This window comes from Schistocerca nitens, chromosome 4, assembly GCF_023898315.1.
Source record: "Schistocerca nitens isolate TAMUIC-IGC-003100 chromosome 4, iqSchNite1.1, whole genome shotgun sequence".
In the NCBI taxonomy this organism is placed as follows: Eukaryota; Metazoa; Arthropoda; class Insecta; order Orthoptera; family Acrididae; genus Schistocerca; species Schistocerca nitens.
In genome coordinates this window covers 687,973,390-687,989,366 of record NC_064617.1, presented here as the reverse complement: position 1 = coordinate 687,989,366, position 15,977 = coordinate 687,973,390, and the positions used below count along the sequence as shown (strand labels likewise).

The window sequence follows — 15,977 nt, the reverse complement described above, 5'->3', positions numbered from 1 at the left end:
GTTGCAAGGGACACTATTGGTTGGTGTATTCAAATGGCAAGACGCTGACACATCCACTAGGTGAGTACAGCACTGTAGCAATATTGCCCTCTATCAGCCACCAAGATCCATTTGTTCTAGCGGGCATTCAATTTCTGCACAACCCGATACCAGACACACATTGCTTATGAAACGGATAAAGCAACTGCTCATGCAAAATTGACCACGCAGCACCAATCCTTCACACACTTACAGCAGGATCATTTTCTGCATGTTAAAATGTCTGCTCCTCCATCTCCATTGTGGAAACTATGCAAAGCCTACCATTTTGTCTGCTGTAAATAAGCAAGTTGCTAGATCAGCCTGCTGAACATTATTGCAGATGGAATGGGGCATTGTGGGTGTGATTTGATATACAGTTCATGGGCTTGGTAATTACTGCAATTGGCTAACTCATAACAGAATAAACTGTCTGCCATTTTTCGAGTAGAATGGTATGCCTCCATTTCATTGTTTACAGTATAGTTTGTTCAGATTGCATGGAACCACTAATCTTGCTCTGCTAACATAGTGCATCAGCAGTACAACCTAAACTAGCTGAAGTAGCAGATTGTTGCACTACTGTGACATATAAGCATATAAATGTCTTGCAAATTACAACAATTCAGATCTGTACAGGGCATTTCAAAATTAATATACCAATTCTAAGGCTTTGTAGCATTTATTACATTCAACTTACAGTTATAAATAATACACCAAATGAAAAATCATCTGAAACAGTTTTTCTTACAAGTGTTCATGTAGGTGAAATGTCAAGTCATCACCAAAGATGACACATTCCAGAATATCTTCATCATTATGCAGCAATGTTTCATTTGCAAAGTTGACACATAAACCATACGCTGTAGGCTTTTTACAGCTTGTAACAACTGCAGATGATAAGGACGTAGTTGTAAGTGTCTCCTTAAAGTTCTCCACAGAGACATCACTGGAAATACTAAATCACAACTAGCCATCCAAACTGATTTCTTGGTGCTACGCGTGAAAGGCTCTTACTTGTTCAGCATGTTCTTCAGTAACTCTTGGTCGTTCCAGTCACTTCCCATTGCTTACAGGTATACAAAAAAAACTGTTTAAATTGTTCTTTTACTTGATTTATTATTTATATTTGTAAGGTGAACGTAATAAATGCTACAAAGCCTTAAAACTCGTATATTCATTTTGAAACACCTCGTATAATGAACTGTACAGTAAGACAGCTTACATCAACAAATACTAGACATTACTCAACATAGGTGAAACAGCCCATAATTCATCAGGTATTGTTTTTCAGACAAGTAGTTATAGAAGCTTTTCTTCTACTTTTGACCATGAGTATCTCCTGTAGGAAACATGATACTTAAAAAAAACAGCCTGTATATTTGAACTTTGATCTCAAAGAAAACTATCTCAAACAGCATTGCTGTGACCCATATACATTTGAATTTTAGAGTAATAGAGATATTCATAACACTAGAAGGAAAAATGATCTGTGTTATCCTTTAACTTATCTATCTTTGCCATAGAAATGGGTGAAATATGCAGCTATAAAACGTTTTGGAAATAAAAAGTCTGACAGATAGTACACTCTTTTCAAATTTAGAGAATGGAAGTTTCTACTTAATATCTCCTTGTATACCAGGGATGAATTCTTGAATAGAAATACTTAGACATTTATATAGAAAAAAATCTTTAGATGTACAATGCACAGACATTCCATTTTCTAAAAATATGTGCTATGTGTTTGTTCACTTGATGCTTTCCACATCATGACACTTCTCATGAATACGATCAAGGAACAGAAAACTAATTAACAAATTTCATAGACAGCTTGAATACATGATGTCCTCTTGTTCCTGCACATGACATAACAGAGAACACTACTGTTCTTCAGTACACTAGTACAGTAAAGTTTTATTGCTCTTGACATTTGATTGTTTCTTTGATATTACTGTAGGTCATATGAGGGTTAAGGGGATACGGAATCGGATTTTGGGTTAAAAAATCGAATTTTTTTTATTGGCGTATTATATTCTGCCATGTTTCCTCTTTAAAATGACGTATCATACATAGCTCTACTACAATTATAACTATTTTATTTTTATATATTTGTGAGATCGGGTATTGCACTTTAGTTATACACGTCTCTCGTGGCTGACCATGAACTTTTTGGCAGTACCTTTAAAGTGACATGAATTCAAATATCCCGGTTTCCAGCGACTATTTATACACTAGTTGCCCGAAAATGTTTCTCTCTGGTTTCCTCAAGTTACTCTTTGACTTTGTGGCGGGACTGTTTTGTAAACAGTGTGATATAAGGAAGTAGTTGTTGTTGAGTTATTTCGTATTTAGTGCTTCATTTTTCGCAGTGAAAATGCCTAGAGCTAAAGCAAAAGTATTTAAAAAGCGTGTGAACTGGCAAAAGAAAAGAAATAATGATTCATTAGCAAAGCAAAGCAGTTCATCATCATCACTGTTGGAAAATGTGAATCCACTTATTACTGATTTGCCGAACGAACTTACACCAAATGAAAACAGTGCTTCTCATAAAAAACTAAGAGATTTGGAAGAGAAATATAATTTACTTGATAGAGGGAATGAAGTTTTTGAACTCATTGATACGAATATATTGTGTGAAGCTCTTGAAAACAGTTTGTGCTGCAAAAAATGTCATGGAAACGTTTCTCTGAAAGTAGAATCCCATGTTGGCCTGGCTGCCCAGTTTAATTTAATATGCAGTGTTTGTAAATACAGCTGTAAGTTTCCAAGTTCGGTTTCAGTAACTGTAAATAATGGATACAAGAAAACTGAACTTTATAGTGTAAATATTAGGTTAGTTTATGGATTGCGAGCAATTGGTAAGGGCAAAGCAGCTGGTGATATGCTATGTGGTGTTCTAAATCTTCCAAGTGCACCTTCAAAGTTTGAAGCTTACAATTATGTACTAGGATCTGCAGTTGAAGATGTAGCACAGAAGTCAATGCAGGTTGCTGTGGAAGAAGCAGTGGAAGAAAATGACGGCAGTCGTGACCTCACAGTGGCGTTTGATGGCACGTGGCAGAAAAGGGGCCACACCTCCAACAATGGTGTTGTAACAGCAACTAGTGTTGATACTGGCAAGGTTATTGATGTTGCAATAATGTCTAAATACTGTAGGTGCACAGGCAGGCTGAAAAATGAACACAGTGATGACTGTATTGCTAATTATTATGGTAGTAGTGGTGGCATGGAGGTTGCTGGGGTGAAGAAAATTTTTCATCGCTCTTCACAGTGGTATAATGTTCGCTATGTCAAATATCTGGGAGATGGTGACTCTAAAGCATTCAAAGAAGTTTTGGAAAGCAAACCATATGGGAACAGTGTAAATATAAGCAAACTTGAATGTATAGGACATGTGCAGAAGAGAATGGGTGCCAGGCTGAGAAGGTTAAAATCAGTTATGAAAGGGAAAAAACTAGATGATGGGAAAACCTTGGATGGCAGAGGAAGATTGACTGATTCCATAATAGACCACATTCAGAACTGCTATGGCCTTGCAATCAGGCAAAATACAGGCAATCTTGAAGAAATGAGGAGAGCTATATGGGCTTTATACAGGGCGTTTCAAAAAGAAAGAGCAGATTTCAAACATTTATTTCTCAAAAACTACAAATGATAGAAACACAATTCAAACGTTTCTTGTCAGAGAAAGGTTCAAAGTTTTTCAATGGTCCGCGCAGAAGTTCCATGCAAATCCGCAGTGGCGCTGGCGTTTGTTTGTAGGAAAATGGCGACGACACCACAGGAACGATCATTTTGTGTGCTGCAATTTGCAAAGTTAGAGTCCATTGTTGGTGTGCAACGTGCATTCCGCCGTCAATTCAACAAACAGCCGCCTCGTCATAAGCAAATTTATGAGTGGCATCACAGATTCGTAGAAGATGGTTGCATCTGCAAGCGAAAAAGCACGGGTCGTCCACGCACATCGGATGAAAATGTCGAGCGTGTCCGTGCAGCTTACGAAAGGAGCCCTAGAAAATCCACGGCACGGGCAAGTCACGAACTAAACATGTCTAAAACAACGGTATGGCGCGTTCTGAGTAACCGTCTGCACATGAAGCCGTACAAACTGCAGTTATTGCAAGCATTGCGTCCTGACGACCACAACAAAAGGTTCGAATTTTCAACTGCAATTCTACAGGACATGGAAGAGGACAATTTTGCCGAACGATTAATTTTTTCAGATGAATCAACGTTTCACATTTCTGGTAAAGTTAATCGGCATAACGTACGAATTTGGGCGAGTGAAACTCCGAGGGACGTTATTCAACATGAAAGAGACTCACCAAAGGTTAACGTCTTTTGTGCAATTTCGGTAAACAAAGTTTATGGACCTTTCTTTTTCATGGAGAAAACTATCACAGGAACCATTTACCTGGACATGTTAGAAAACTGGCTATTTCCTCAACTTCAGGAAGATTCAAATCACTTCATCTTCATGCAAGATGGCGCCCCACCACACTTCTCTGAACCTGTACGACGGTACCTAAATAACACCATTCCAGGACGGTGGATTGGAAGAGCAGGAGCACAAGATCAATGTCATCGTCTGTGGCCTCCCAGGTCACCAGACCTTACTCCCTGCGATTTTTATTTGTGGGGGTACATAAAGGACTGTGTTTATGTCCCACCTATGCCCGCTACTCTTCAAGAGGTACGACATCGAATTGTTGCGGCCGTGAATTCGGTAACTAAAGACCAGTTGCGTCGTGTGTGGCAAGAAATGAGATACCGGTTTGATATTTGTCGTGTAACAAATGGTGCTCATATTGAGGTACAGTTTTGATATTTGTTGTGTAACATTTGGTACTCATATTGAGTGAAGGACCGTTGGAATTGTGTTTCTATCATTTGTAGTTTTTGAGAAATAAATGTTTGAAATCTGCTCTTTCTTTTTGAAACGCCCTGTATTTCCACACCGCATCCACGGATGAGCATCCACAACATGGTTTGTGCCCCAAAGGTGAAAACAGCTGGTGTAAATACAATAGGGGACTAACAACAGGAGAGAAATACATTCACCACCACAGTCTACCATCAGCCATCATGGCAGAAATAAAGCCCATTTTCAGAGATCTGGCTGACAGAAGTCTTCTGATGAAATGTCTTCACGGAAAAACGCAGAACCCCAACGAGTGCTTGAATAGTGTGATATGGCATCGTCTCCCAAAAACAGTGTTTGTCGGAATTAATACACTACATTTTGGTGTGTATGATGCTGTGGCAACCTTCAATCTTGGAAATATAACTAAATGCCAGGTCCTTCAAAAGTTGGGTATGTGTGTTGGTTCCCGTACGGTACGTGCTATGTTCTTTTTAGATCAGCACAGACTAAGGCATGCTGATAATATAATCAAGACATTAGTGAAAAAAGCAAGACAGGTGCAGAGGGGTGCCAAAAGAAGACTTGAAGATGATTATGAAGACTGTGAAGGGGGTATTAGCTACGGATCAGGAATGTTTTAATCTTCTTTCTCCGTTTCCCGTAAGTTTACTTTTTACTTCATCTAGGAACATTATCTCAGGTACTGGTCAACCTAGAAGTCTGAAATTTTTATGACGTAGTGACATAGGTCCCTATTACATACTGAAACAACGATTTTTTAATTACTTGATTTACAAAAGACTTAGGGGTGATAGTCTAGTAAAAAGCGATGGAAAAAATTTACTTAAAAATAAATGTACAATATCTCTGTAAGAAAATACTTTGACAATAAACTGTTGTTTCAGTATTGTTGTAACATATGAATGCACATACAGTAAAATTTTTACCTCTCTGTCTCCAGTAGTTTGTGAGAAAATGTTCCCTATAGTAGGCATATATTAACATTGCGGGGATAGGTGATTCCGTATCCCCTTAAATTTCATCCATTTCATTTCAATAATTCATGGTGATGCAATTATCACAGATATTACTGTACAATGAATCCTTAAGATATGTTGCTGATAATACATTTATCTACATATTTGTCCTGATAATGTATATGTAGAGCATAAGTCAGATGCAGACATCCACTGTTTCTACTTTCTAACTTATTGCAAAAATAAATCTTTGGTTCATGCACTACTATTTAATCCCATTATGTCTCCCCCCCCCCCCCCCCCATTTTTCCACAACATAGGAAAATATTCATTACTGCAGAGATGGTCAACTGTGGGACTATAAATTTTGTCTACAGACTAATCTACAACTCCTGTTCATTATTCAGTGACAACTATCAGTAAACTCTAAGAATATAAATGGCTTACAATGCCTTACTAACTGCACTGTTAAATCTCATGATGGTATATGACCAGTTCTTTCACACTCCTTTCAATCTTCAAGCACTAATACCTGACTCTGACTGCATATTTGGAGAGCAGTGACCTTTACTGGGATGAGTAGTGCATTTACAGAAGAGACTAGTGCTGCCCATGAGTGCAAGTAGGGCTGTGACAGCTGTGCTGGCAGTATATCAATATGTACTAACAGATGGGTTCTCCAGCAGTGACTGAGTAGTACTGCTGGCAGACACAATCAGTCTCTGCCACAGTGGTGCTGTTGCTGCTGGAGTACTGGATACTTTTCATATTTTACTGTCTCTGTTAATATATATTGATAAAATTAACAACTCACTAGACTAATTTTGGAGACACTGAGCAGCTGAGCAGTATTTGTTTCGGCTGACTTCAGCTACACTTTGCTATAACAAAATTGCAAATATCTGCTGAAACATCAGAGAAAATTCCCTTTTGACTCTTAAGAGAGAGCCCATATATGTATATGGTACTTACTTAAACTCAGTCTTCTCTTCTCTGTCTTCTCCCCCCCCCCCCCCCCTCACTCTCTCTCTCTCTTTCTTTGCCTACAGAACTTGTAACTTCATAATTTGCCACAAACCACTCCATAAGCAAAAACTTTGCATTAACCCAAACTACTGCAACTCAAAAATAATACTACTTACTGTATTTATTCAGAATGATTTTCATTCTTTGTGTTTAACTATAGACCTTTTCTGTGCAAATGTCTCTAAATGACAAGAATGACCTATAGGTTGTTGGTATTGTAAGAAATAATTTTCACTCAATATCTTTTTCATGGTAATTTTTTTTATTTATCATCTGCATGATACAGTACACATTTGACTGTTCTCTTTATTGTATATCAATTACATTTACTCTCCATGAGCTTTCTCAAAGAACCAGAGTAGAATAGAATCTTTATTGTCACATGGCTTGTTATATACAATCATTTGATTGAAACATTGGTGACTTGTCAGTGAATAATTCTATGCCTGCCTAAGATATCTAAAACAAGATACATTAAAATAATGCATATGGATGCTCCCAGAAGCACATTACAACATGAAAAGATAATTACATGTTAGATTTCTTCCTTTTTCTTAAAATTTCCACATTGGTTTGAAATAGTTCTTTTAAAGTATTTTTCGGTTTATTTCTGTAATTTATAAATATGGACATACTTCAAAGACCACATACTTTCAAAGCCTACTACTTTACATCAAAGAACCACTGCTTTACAAACTTGCATTTGCCAAAGATAACACCAGACTGATTTAGTAACTGACTTAATTTTATATAACACATAGTGTTTGATATTCGCAATATATACTTTCTGACAAAAATTCTCTGGTAAATTATAACATCTGTTTTATATTGTTCTTATACAATTTTTGTGAAATGTTAAATTGATCTCTATACACTCCACACTGCTAAACAGTTCAAACTGTCACCAAGTTCCAGTTGCAGTTTGCCTATCTAAAGGTTAAGAGTGGCAACTAATTTGATTTTCAGTATTTCATACAATTATTGACCGAATTTAAAAATTAAAAATGCTGTCATAATCTACTCATTAGGATGTATAGTTGTAAGCTAAAGATTTCACACAATAAGTTAGGTATTAAAGCTAGTTTGTGTGTCCTGAGGCTACATAACTCATGGTGCACAAATTATCCAGACTTCACTCATGCAGTGCTTAATAATGAGAGCACATAATGATTTCCAGCAAACTTTATATATAATTTAAACTTTTTTGAAATTTTTTCTTGCTGATACCTCCAAAAATAATAATAGGAAAAACGTTTATCGCTTACTATCTTTTCACTGTTCATGCAGTGTAACTTCAGCATCAGACATGATGTTTTAATTTAGTGTTCTTTTACCCCTAACTCCCTCCACAGCAAATTTTTGTGTACTATCCACATGTAGCCTACAATGGAATGTACCTGCAAAATTATGATTGTGCAACATACAGTTCAGGGGATGTGATGCTATAAACATTGGGATGCTTGAAAAACTAGCTTTCTTTAAAACATAGCACAAATTACCCAGACTGTACTCATCCAGTGTTTTAGTCTGTTTTACACATGGGAGTTTAATTCTGTAAGGAATCAGGGGTGGGAGGGTTACTGTTGATGTATATAAAATTAACACATTCTTTAATAAAATTTAATGGAAGAGTTATAGTTTGACATAAACATTATCCAAAGCTTCACAGTATGTCTCACAGGACCCAGCACCTACAATCAAAGACTATGTTATGGCAAAACTTGCAAAGAGAGACAGAATCATGCTCATATATGAAATATGGAATAGGGACGTACCTAAGTCTCCACCACAACAAATGAACTGCTTCAAACCTTGTGTCTAAACGAAGTACAACGGTCTTGATGACTTAGGCTGAACTGTTTCCTACCTTGCATCTCTCATATCTATCCTGAACCATCTAACACCTCTCATTATATTACAGGTTAAATCTGGTAACCATACATTGTTATCTTTTTCTGAATGGCTTTATGCTTTTAATTTTATTTTTTACTAACTGAGAAACCCAGCATTACCCATGTATTCATTTTGTGTATTTTGTATTAGAAACAAAAACAAAAAGTGAACTTTGTTTGTAGTGTAATATAAAAAAAACTGAAATTATAATGTGCCTCCATAGCCGAGGTTGCTAACACATGCTTTTGCAGTAGTGCTGGACCCTGGGGTAAGCCAGTTTGAATCCTGATGGTGAAAAAAATTTTCACTGCCATTATTTGGCCAGCAATGGGAGGAGATGTGGTGGTATAAAGTTCCTGATCACTGCACTTTGCACCAATATCCTGGTTTAGACACCACAGCTCTCCACATTGTCTCACCCTCTCCCTTCTGTCATCATCATCATCATCATCATCCAACACAAACATTACACACATACGTGCAGGCACACATGCACACACACACATGAACTACAAATATTGCAATGGAGCATGTAGCAAACAAACACACAAACCTACCTCTGAAATTATGAAACAGTATCTGTATGCTGTGCACAGCAGCTCTGCGTGTCTACGAAGCAATTTTGTAAATGTCTCCATGGCAACACCTCTTCATAACTCTATAGACAGTTATTGTTATCACCTACAGCCATTTGCACTTTGCAGTTCAAAACTATCAAAAGTGCTGCCAGGTGTCAGGGATTTCCTTAAGTTGACTCAACTGTAGGAATGTCTTAATAGTAAAGAATAAATGTATTAAAACTTCATGCTTGATGTATTTTTTGATGCATCTCAGTTTTTATGGCTCAAATGGCTCTGAGCACTATGGGACTCAACATCTTAGGTCATAAGTCCCCTAGAACTTAGAACTACTTAAACCTAACTAACCTAAGGACATCACACACATCCATGCCCGAGGCAGGGTTCGAACCTGCGACCGTAGCAGTCCCGCGGTTCCGGACTGCAGCGCCAGAACCGCACGGCCACCGCGGCTGGCTCAGTTTTTATGATGTCATATCTCTTGACCTGTTTCATATAACGATATATTCATGTAAGTATATTCAGCAGCATATGAGGATATCGCCTGTGAAATATGTTGTGAATAACATAAGTAGCAAAGAAGTACTACATTTAAATTTCATGCATGATGCAGCAGTTTTTGATGCATCTCAGGGTTTATGACATCATATCTCCTGATCTATGTATCATATCATCATATAATTTTGTAGATACATTTAGCGTCATATGTGAGTACTGTCTGTGGGATTCATTGTGAATAGAGTTATTAGCAGAGAAGTAATCAATTTAAACATCGTGCAAAATGTGGCAGTTTTTTATACATCTCACTGTTTATGATACCATATCTCCTGGACCACGATAGGTACATGGTTCTTACCTGACAGTGATTGTTGCTTGATAATAATAGATATGTGAACCAAGTTTTGTTGAAATTCGTTGAGTGGTTTAGAAGGAAATTTGGAACACACACACAGTTTTACAATGTATACTGGCTAGGTAGCCAGCCACTGTGGCCGAGCAGTTCTAGGCACTTCAGTCCGGAATCATGCTGCTGCTACAGTCGCAAATTCGAATCCTGCCTCAGGCTTGGATGTGTGTGATGTCTTTCGGTTAGTTAGGTTTTAGTAGTTCTAAGTCTACAGGACTGATGACCTCAGATGTTAAGCCCCTTAGTGCTTAGAGCCATACCGGCAAGGATTTTGTGTTTTCATTTTGTAATGTAAAGATTTGATTTTTGTTCAGAAATATTTGTAAAGGAATTAATTTATTTCAATGTGAGAGAGTAATAGCTTGTATGTTGTTAACTGGTAGAATGTTAGTAACTATGTATCTGCATGCAGGTTACTGGCTCATCCACGACCAACGACCATCCCACTGGACAGCAGGTCTTGCAGTCCTCCTGCAAGTTGGATCATCATCAGATGTCACAAATGTCCCCTCAGATTTTCCTCGTTGTGGTAGCTGGGTTGGACCAGAGTTCCTGCTTATATAAAGTAATAGGCTGCAGAAGGTAATTGTTGTGTACCTGTAAAATTACATGAAGAACATCCACCAACAACATGAAGCAGTTGCCTTTTACATATCCTTTTAAGGATGTTGAATCTGAAACTTAGTGTTTTGAGCAGCTTAGCCCATGACCATTAAAGTTTATGCTATAATATTGAGTCAACATGTTCTCTTTGAAAGGTTCTCACTTGACATTCTGCCATACCTCAGATTCTATAAATATTCCTTTTTTGTTGATTTTATGTTAAATGATTAAAAGCTTTGATGGAATTTAATTAGAAATGAATGAGAAACTTGTCCCTGCAGAATGAAGTCTGAGTCATTTCTAACATCTATAAGATATGCTGTGTATCTGCTTCTTGTTATAATGGCTTCCAAAATCATTATTAAATTTTTTAAATGTCTGAGGACAGGAGACAATGATGAACATAGGTCATTTTATAACAGAAATACACCAACAGCTTCAGTAAAGTGATAACATTTCACTTATTACAGCTACATGGTCTGTATTAGTAGCCACAATGTACTATAAGTGCAGATATGATTTCCCCACTGCAGGCCAGTATGTTTATAAAGAAATAACATTTTAATGTCAAAACAGCTGAAATTTTAATGCAAATTTAAACTGCAGTTCGATATGTAGATAGTTTTAGTGCTTAACAAATTGTACAACAGTATAACTCATACCACCAGTACAGTTTCATACCTATAACTGAATTAAAAGATTTTAACTTCAATAGGTCAACACTATCCACCTTGTTTGAAGTGTCTTGGTGTTTTGAGGCGCCATGACAAATATGCCATTGTCTTGCCCTGCTCATGATGTTAGTGGATAATCAGTGGAATGATACATAATGGTACATAGGATATTATTCTATGAAATTTGTGATTATTTGTCAGTCATTGCTCAATCACATAATGATGTTTTTGTAAGCCAAATTGAACCAATGCATATGAATAATGAAAGTTGTTGTTGAAGATAGGAACTGCAATGAAATACATTTTTTGGATCAGAACGTATATAAATGTGAAATGTAACTATGATGACAATGTAGAGAGAACTGCATTTATGATTGCTCATGCTTATTATGGAAGACCAATAAGAATTTTATGTATTTTCCATATGGGAAATTTTAAACTATCTTTGTTCTAACAGAAACTAACATCACATTTTATTCCTATACAAATTATATATTGTATATTACAACAAAAAAGTCTGTGATAGTTATTGTTAATGTGTTTGTGCGTTATTTGTGTGTTCAGTGCTTCCCAGGTAGCATAGTAGATTACAATAATAATTTTCATTGACAGTGTTTTAAGTTATTTATATTATGAAAACTGTACTTCTGTTAAACTTTATAGAAATAAAATGAAACTGTTTCCTTGTAAATATATCACGTAAATGTGTGACAACAGAATAATATGCAGCCAAATCAAATAAAGTCAGTTAAAGACTAAGCTCAAAACAAAAACAAAAACTTTCATTTGAGTACTATCAAAATTTGGAAAAACGGACGCTTTTGAAATCTACTGAGAGTGTAACTCCTTCCCCAATAACTCACATTGCCTCATACCCAAAGTGGTAATATGGACTTCCAAATGGTTACTTGTCCATATCTGTAGTCACTGTTCATTAACAGGAATAATATTTTATTCGGGTCTCCTTAATTTTACCATTGTTACATATTACAGTTCTGTGTGTGTGTGTGTGTGTGTGTGTGTGTGTGTGTGTGTGTGTGTGTGTGTGCGTGTGTTTTCCAGGAGAGGAATATGTTGCAAAATGACCAGAGACGGAAAGACAAAAAGGAATTGTGGCAAGGGGAGCGGAGGGGCTTGATGAAGAATGGTGTAAGTGACGTTTCAGTCCTGGAGGATTGTGAAAATGGAAGATGCTCTTGAGTAACAGTACATAGCTTTTTGTTTCACATGGGTTTTGATATTCTGTTTGACAGCTGATCGTATTCACACACAGTTTAGACACTGCTTTCCCCTCATACATTGGTATTACTAGTTGATTCCTTCAAAAAACACCCAGTATTCTTGCTACCTTTTTTAAAATGCTTCTTTTTCACATTCATTGCAGAGATTTCCTTTGGATACTTATAGGTGTACACTAAGTGATCAAAAGCATCTGGACACCCCCAAAAACATATGTTTTTCATATTAGGTGCACTGTGCTGCCACCTACTGCCAGGTACTCCACATCAGCGACCTCAGTAGTCATTAGAGATCATAAGAGAGCAGAATGGGGTGCTCTGTGGAACTCACGGACTTTGAACGTGGTCAGGTGATTGGGTGTCACTTGTGTCATACATCGATGGCAGGGTGTGGGTATGGCGAATGCCCAGTGAATGTCATATGTGGTGCCAACAGTAAAATTCGGAGGTGGTGGCGTTATGGTGAGGTTGTGTTTTTCATGGAGGGGGCTTGCACCCCTTGTTGTTTTGCGTGGCACTATCACAGCACATGTTTTAAGCACCTTTTTGCTTCCCACTGTTGAAGAACGATTTGGGGAGTGGTTACATGACAATAACATCCCTGTAATGGACTGGCCTGCACAGAGTCCTGACCTGAATCCTACAGAACACCTTTGTGATGTTTTGCAATGCCGACTTCATGTCAGACCTCACCAACCAACATTGATACCACTCCACAGGGCAGCACTCCATGGAAAATGGACTGCCATTCCCCAAGAAACCTTCCTGCACCTGACTGAAAGTATGCCTGCGAGAATGGAAGCTGTCATCAAGGCTAAGGGTGGGCCAGCACCATATTGAATTTCAGCATTACCGATGGAGTGCGCCACGAACTTTTAAGTAATTTTCAGTCAGGTGTCTGGATACTTTTGATCACATAGTGTATGTTTTGCAGGACATAAATATGAAATGTGATTAAATGTGTTGTTGCTATAATAAGTGGGCATCCAGAATGAAGGCCTTTGATCAGTTCCTTAATTAGACACTATTCTGCACTGACACTTAACTATTAAATCAGTTTTTAAAATCATTTTGCTTTATGAAATTCCATTTGATGGACACACATTTCAGTACCAGAGTAACATTTAAATTATGTACAGAGAGAAATTCAAATTTTTATTTGTCTGGAGTTTTAAGGTACACCAATATCAAATGGTATTTACTGGTTTTGTAAGTGCTGGTTTTACTGGAAAGTTTCTGAAACAAAATCATTAGTTTGATTTTGGTATATTTAGTCAAGTTTCTTGAAGCATTTTTACATTACTCTCACAAGAACTATGGGAATGTAATTAAATGTAATCATACTGCATTTTATATTACTGAAAAAAGAAATGATCTGTCTGCATATACCACACTTGACTGCACTATTAATATGTTACATTCCCCTTTATTGTCGTTAAAAACTGATATTAGTTAATTGTGTTAATAAAATATCAACTTTGGCATACTGAGTTATCTTTGACAGCAAAAATCAGTCACCACATCAATAATTTAATTTCTTAAACTAGGCGTATAGCTGTGGATGCTTAGATAGTAAGTCCCATTTTTTTAATGCAAGACACAGCATATCACATCATGTTCCACATTACATAAAACTGCATTATATTCTGGAATATACTAGCAGGTGTGAAATAAATATATTAATTCTTTATAAAAGACAGTAAAACCACTCATTGTTTGGCTTTAGGATGAGCATTTGGAACAGATACAGTTTTCTACCCACCATCCACAAATCCTCAACCTGTAAGTCATATGAGGCTGAAATTATGTGTCAATACTACATCATCATTATTCCAGAAGATTTATTTATTTTTTATTTATTTATCTATCTGAAGACAATTTGAATTGTATGGTGGTGTCAGTAATGTCAACAGAGAATCTTGCCCCACTAGAGAGGATGCTAGAAATGGAGGAAACTGGGTACATAATGGAATTATCATAACAATTCAGGGAATAGATACAGAAAAGGCAACAATAACAGCAATTATGACAATAACACATTTAACAGTGCTGCTACCATGGAGAGGGAAAACTAATGTGCTTCTGGGAAGAGTTTCAGTCTTCTGAAACAATACAAAGCGAGCCACAACAAATCTCTTCTAGCTTAATTAGGTATGCTTACAACCAAGTTTTACTGATGTCTCAATACATGAAGATAATGAACAAACAAAAGAATATATGAAACAAAAATTGACATGTACGGTAAGTAGTGTAACTATATAAGTTAGTTTAGATTCTGATAGTGACATATCAATACCACTGCTTGTTCAAGAGAAATAGTTTGTTGGATGCATTCCCTCAGGTATCAGTCACATGAATACAGATAACAGGGGTAACAGGCATGACAGGCATACTTGTGTATGCAGAATTGTTCATTAAATTTAGATTAAACACAAACACATTTCAACGAGCAATGTTTTTAGTGGAAGGTTTAAATGTACCTATAATTTTAGGCATAGACTGGTTGTTGGGCAATAATGTATCTTTATACTTCCAAACTGGGACAATGATATTCACATATCGACCTCAAGAGTAACTGGCTGTTATGTTTCAAACAAAGCAACACAGCCAGATTAGGACTCACTTTAATGACAGAAGCTACTAGAGCAGGACGACAGGCACCAATAAGGTGCAGACATCCTACAAATGAATGAAATGGAAATTGTTGATAACATTAACAGATCAAATAATCTAAGCATTAATGAAAAGAAGGATTTGATTTCTTTGTTATGTAGACTTATAAAAAGTATTTTCAACATGGCAAGGCATTATTAAAGACTTTGTTTTTAGATTTAAGATTAAAGAACACAATCCAACCTATGTCAGACCCTACTGCCTATCAGTATCTATGAAGCCATCAGTACAAAAAGAAATTTTAGGGCATTATAATGGAATATTATAGAAATTATAATAAGCTATAATTGTAATAAGCCAGTAGTGGTTTTTGGATGGGGTTATATGTACAGTGCTGGATGCATGAACTGGAAATAGAATAATAGAGCCAGGGAGGGATAGGCCCTGTATAATAGAGGAAATGGTAGTGAAGCTTGGGGGAGTAAGTCAGCACAATACGCCTGGCAGGAAGTTATGGGGCAGATTGCCTTATATGAAGATTCACAGAAGTATATGGCATTCCTGTTTGATGGAAGGTCTTATCAGT

General features: G+C 36.8%; 1 protein-coding gene across 2 annotated transcripts in view; it reads left to right on the top strand.

Annotated features, from left to right (window-relative positions):
- Positions 1–12,265, top strand: part of LOC126253102 (uncharacterized) — a 365,804-nt gene extending 353,539 nt beyond the window's left edge. For both annotated transcript variants that reach the window (XM_049954208.1, XM_049954207.1), the window contains exon 11: positions 10,676–12,265. In XM_049954208.1, the coding sequence (XP_049810165.1) occupies positions 10,676–10,827 (152 nt within the window). In that variant the 3' untranslated portion in view covers positions 10,828–12,265. The remainder of the gene's footprint in view (positions 1–10,675) is intronic.
- The last annotated feature ends 3,712 nt before the right edge of the window (positions 12,266–15,977 follow it).